The sequence below is a fragment of the Loa loa genome (genome assembly GCF_000183805.2).
Source record: "Loa loa unplaced genomic scaffold supercont3.43, whole genome shotgun sequence".
Lineage (NCBI taxonomy): Eukaryota > Metazoa > Nematoda > Chromadorea > Rhabditida > Onchocercidae > Loa > Loa loa.
This window is the reverse complement of record NW_018108223.1, coordinates 194968-200788: the sequence shown is the minus strand read 5'-3', so window position 1 is coordinate 200788 and position 5821 is coordinate 194968. Positions and strand designations below refer to the sequence as shown.

The window sequence follows — 5821 nt, the reverse complement described above, 5'->3', positions numbered from 1 at the left end:
TATTATTATTATTATTATTATTATTATTATTATTATTATTATTATTATTATTATTATTATTATTATTATTATTATTATTATTATTATTATTATTATTATTATTATTATTATTATTATTATTATTATTATCAGTATCATTGTTATTATTATTATTATCAATTATCATCAATTATCACTTACTACTATTATTATTATTATTAATTATTGTTGAAGGGTTTGCTGATATTATTATCATAATTATTTGCATGAATCGGTCCTGACATCTCCAAATGTTTAGGATCAGGGTGTTTGAGTATCATTGCTGCTCCAGTTTTGGAATTGACAGAAAGCTGACGGAGTTAAACATTTCCTCTGTCATCAGCCTAATGAATGAGTCATCATCATCCGTCAAAATCGCAACACATATAAGCATACGATGATTCATTATCAAAAATTAAAATCATTGTTACATGCTTTTAATAAGAACCATTCGCTCAATGAAATTGAGTCTTTAATATATGCTGTTTATTACTCAGTGATGCTAACTGCTAATAAATAAAAAAGAAAGACGTTACTAAGAAGTACTCACTCAGCAAGGAATCAAATAATTTTTTTTTTTTTTTCAAACGCTATTACTACATCTGTTTTTTGCTTCTACTGCTATAAAGATTTCTAATTCTCAAGTTGCTGCATACCGGTTAATAGATTAACACATAAAACTCACGGAGACTTATGTCACTAATTGTCCGTCCGATGATCAATTTCTCTACAATTGGTGACCTATAGAACCGGAAATCAGATAGTAGCGTGTAGCCGATTTGTTTTATATTTCATGGAATATTTCTTGCTAAACTATTGTTACTCCAATATCACGATGAAGCATTAATGGCGTGATTGATGGATTTTTAACTTTATCAAGAATGTAGCATTTCTAAGATAAGTGAAGAGAAAATTTCACCAGAACTGAAATATTTGTTGCAAATGGGATTCATAAATTCTGGAATGAGTTCATAAATTATATTAATCGTTGTGGGTTGTTCATCAGTGATTTAGTTTCTGCAACCAAAAAAAGCAATTGAAATATAATGATGATTCACCAAGTAATCAGAATTTACTTTCCACAGATAATTTTTATTTGCAAGAAATAACAATTTAAAGAAAGATGACACAAGAGGTGGACAAGATGTCTTGGTATTAAAGTAGAATTCCTTTATTGTTTCGTTGCTTTATTTTGCACTATTTTAAAATCACACCACGAAGAAATATGAGGCAAAAATCTTTTTTTGCTTCTTAATTTCACAAAATTTACAAAAGTTACGTTATCTATCAGTTAAAGTTTGTTTTCCATTAATTTATATAAATCGTTAGCATATTTCATTTACTCATGCAAGATTTCGTGGAGTAACAGAAATATATCCCTCCTATTTATGTATTTCAGCTGTACCACTGACCAATGTCAATAACTCGATTGCTCTTGCTTAGCAACTCATCATGCTGGACTTAGTTATCCTTTAGGCCTTCTAAAGTAACCTTTCATAATATTTATATCAAATAAATGTAAAATTTAATTTTGAAATCACATATTATGCCAACAGTGAATATAAATAGTTCAAATTATGGAATGATGAAACAATTTATTCCAATGTTTCAAATGACATTATACCAAGTATTAGTTTGAGTAAACAGACTTGCTTAATCTAATTAATGGGTCATAATACTAAAGTAATAATCTAACTGTATAAGATATATAATGGATCATTACCCAACTGTACAAGATATATAAAACAGACCAGTTACCTAGGTTTCTAGCTAATATGGTTGTCTTAATGTTACTCGTTAAAATTAGTCTGTTGATAGACAGTTGCAATATTCGTCCGATTCGAATTCAAATTGAATTCAAATACTCTTAACGACATCTTGTAAAAGAAATAATACAACTGATTGATGAAGAAGAGAGCTTGATTTCATTAAACGATTTGTTTTGAAAGACAATTACATTCAACAGTTCTAACGATTCCGCCAACGTTCCAAGTTTTAACATGGTTTTGAAGTGATTGCTTATGCAGCTGATTGCTACAATTAAATAAGCTATTAGCATGGTGCTACCACATTGTTTTTATTATAAAGTCGGTCATAAAAAGATTTAATTTTAATAAACTTTAACAATTTTAGGTTGGAATCAAGAAACAAAGGATGGAATACGAAGAACTTGCATGAAAGTCGCATGGAGTAGTATTTCAAGTATACAATCTGAGCGATTTACCTGTAACTTCCATACATGCATTTAAATTATCACCCATTCGATTTGATGAGGAAATCCGTTTATGGGAAATAACAAATATTATGTTTCGAAAGTTCTGTGGGCAAAAGAAAAAAAAGAATTGGTACAGTTGAAAAGTATGAAATATTTAAAGTGCAAACACCTACAGATAATTGATAAGACATCGATGTACTCAAAAAGTAATTAATTGCGTTGCCTTTTCGAATTTAAAGAATATTCACAGCAACCCGTTTTTTAAGATGATAATTTAAAATTATTTTGATACTTAAGGTGATATTGAATACAGCATATGGCAACAGATATTAAAGATAGCTGATAATATGTGGAAGTGATACTCACCTGCTGAGTGTTTCTGGACTTGGAATTTGAGGAACAGCATAAGCCCATACGTGTAAATGAATTGTCTATGATACCGTACGGGGGTCCTCTTCGTCGAGCGGAGCACGAGGAACACAATACCAGTTGTGCCGATCTGTTTAAGACTATTTAAGACTATGCATTTGAGGTGGTGACTATCGCAATCAGCACCTTCCACGCCCACCCAATCCTATTGATACCTACTATGCACTGCATGCAGCCGCAATAAACGCCCAAGCAAAGACTCATTCTCATGCGTTACTCTCAAACTTTCACTATTGGACACGATGATTGCAGGCCACAGGCTTATTTAAAGATCATTGCAAGACAAAGACAATTGCGTATTCCTCACAAGTTCATGATTTGATGAAACACGTAAGTCTATTATACAGTATTCGAGACATTGTTTAGACAACAACAACTGTTCCTACATCTAGTGGCATAATTTTCTTAATGAGATCAACGTGTCAAGCAAATTACAGGTAAGGGAGAAAGTTCGATGTTATCACCATTCCCATCCGTTTCTGAATAGATCTAAAAATACGAGAATGTTGCAATTTTCACTAGGACAAAACAGACGACATAACTGATTACGGCATGTTCCTCACAATTTTTCCGCATCGTATGGAATTTTCCCACATCTTTCTGATTCCCCATTTTATAATTTAATTAACGAGATCGTCCTGGAAGAAAATGATATTAACATTTTCAGTGATATATTCATCTGTAATCGATTAATGTAATTGATAATTGATAATTCACAATGAAGCAAAATGACCATTTTTCATTCTAATGTTTATAACAAAGTCTATTTAATATAATTAAATTTCATAAATTGTTGGTACCGATATTACATTAATAACGTTATGCTGTCGGAAAGGCTTTAAAAAATGGCAAAGTTATGGGTGAAAATTATTTTTGCTGGATTCAGTCATCATGAATATACTCGATATTGAATTGAACTAACAAATTATTATCATTATAAGTATGCCAAGATGTTAAACGACCTGTTATTGAGAAATAGTGAAAAAAAACTGGAGTTCAGAAGCTTATAAAGTAATATTATTCGGATTGCGAGGAAAATAAAGAATGGTGGCAAATATTTGCTAATAAGTTGCAGTAAATTCCATAGAAAAAATTTCAATGTGAGTTTTTTGTGAAATTTATGGACTGGATTTATCATCGAAAATTGTTGCACTGTGTAAGACTTTTGATTTAGCATCTACAATTGCATTTGAGATTGTTTTTTCTAACCGGAAACTACGGTACGTGATTGAGGAAAATTGCAATCAGATCAAGGGTTGAAACCAGATGTGTTAAAAGCAAATTAATAGTCATAAATCATCCATCCGGAACGATTTCACATTCTCAAGTCAATGAGTTGTTACATAGAATCATGATCTGCAAGAGCGAAAGTGTTTGTATGTTTAAAGAAAAAATTAATTTGGTTTTCATGTCGTTGAAAAAAAAAAAGGTGAATTGTCATTGCTGGCTGCAAATAACTAATTAATTATTTAATAGACTGCCTTTTGGTTTTACAGAATAAATGAAAAGTTTTCCACGTTTCTTGAGTATTTTTGAACCGAAAACAAAAAAGCCTTCAATCTTTGATCAGTATCCAAAATATTTGTAAAATCTATATTGTGATAAGAAAATATTATAACATTGTGCCGTTATAACGTTATCTTTGGTTGTAAAGCTATTTTTTAGAAAAATATTTTTACTGGACAAGATTGGAATCGATTTTATGGATGCATTTAAAATGAGCTGTCAACAATATCAGGACCGGTAACAAGATCGCAATTGAATCGTAATTTCTGCAGGAGATCATTCGTCAACTTCAAAAATTGTTAAGCCACTTTGCTCTGTCAGGACTATTTTTACTATTAATTATCCGAATTGCATGAAAATTTCAATATTTCTCTTTCTGTAAAATTCCTTTTCGCCTGTTCGATCGGTTCTTTGAGTTTTAAAACTAATTCTAAAAATGTTGTATTTCCAAAAAACCAGCCTTTCAACAAGATTCGCTGTAATGGAAATTTATGTTTTTTGTTCGAAAACGTAGAACCAGCTTTTCCAGTAGCATTTTTGTAATATATTATGTTATACTATTAAGGGCTGCAAAAGTTATCAGATGCTAATTTCTAACTTTGAATTTCACAACTCCATTTTCTCTTCCTTTCTCAATTTAATCAAATAATGACTATTATCTATTTATGTTCTAAACAATTTGGCCATGGCGATCATTCACAAACTAAGACGACAAAAATGATGAAACGATGTTTATCAATTTTATACAAAAGATTCCGAATGATTTCCGAATGTGAAATATGTATGCAACATATTTTCAATATTGTTTACTACCATGACAAGGATTGTAAAAAGAAAGAAGGAATGCATGGAAGGAATCATTAACTTGAAGTCATTTATAAGATATTTCTATATCTTATTTCAAGATCAAAAACAATGAATAGGATTTGTCTGGGGCCTTAGTCATCGTGGTTATGCCTTAGAAAAAGCTGCAATAAATTTGAAACTTCTATGATCCTTTTTTTTAAATTTTAAATTGTCAAGTAACTTTTATGCATATTTCGAAAGTGATGGTGCACTGGTTGTCATAATCATTCTTACAAGGAAGGTCGAAGTTTAAACCTGTTTTAATCGCAGAAATTTCAAGTCAAAACTGGTGAGAAAAAATGAATGTACAGTTGAGAAATTCAGTTGTTTTGTACAAAAGATGGTTACATCTATCACAATTGTCGATGTTTCTTTGATGAATTTGGTTTCAATAAAAATTAGAGCATACATTTTTGTAACAAACTACTAATATAATAAAATGCAGGAAAGCAATAGTCACTTATGCTAGCAAGAAAGCTTTAATTTATCAATATAAAAATGCCAGCATGTATTTATCAGATATCAGAAGAAGTTACTGCTGTATCAAAACTGTTCATCCATCATTTTATAAAAGCTAATTTGATACGCATTCATGTTCAATCCATTAAATGAATGATTCATTCTAATGATAACAGGAAACTGTTAAACAATAATAGTTAATAGGTAAGATGGTTGGAATCAAAATAAAGAAGGATTAATCTTATAAAGGGAAGTTCAATGTTTTTTTTTCATTTTTAGAAAATATTTTAGAAATATTTTCTCATCTTAATTGGCGTTTTAGCACTTTCAATGATGTAAGAAAGTTTT

The 5821-nt window shown here is 30.2% G+C and overlaps 1 protein-coding gene across 1 annotated transcript in view; it reads right to left on the bottom strand.

The window, feature by feature from the left end:
* LOAG_17133 (hypothetical protein) overlaps positions 1 to 3274 on the bottom strand; it is a gene marked incomplete at its 5' end in the record, with an annotated part of 5142 nt that extends 1868 nt beyond the window's left edge. Inside the window, 2 exons of the mRNA XM_020449792.1 lie at positions 2600 to 2732; positions 3162 to 3274. Coding sequence (XP_020306635.1) covers positions 2600 to 2732; positions 3162 to 3274 — 246 coding nt within the window. The remainder of the gene's footprint in view (positions 1 to 2599; positions 2733 to 3161) is intronic.
* Positions 3275 to 5821: the final 2547 nt, after the last annotated feature.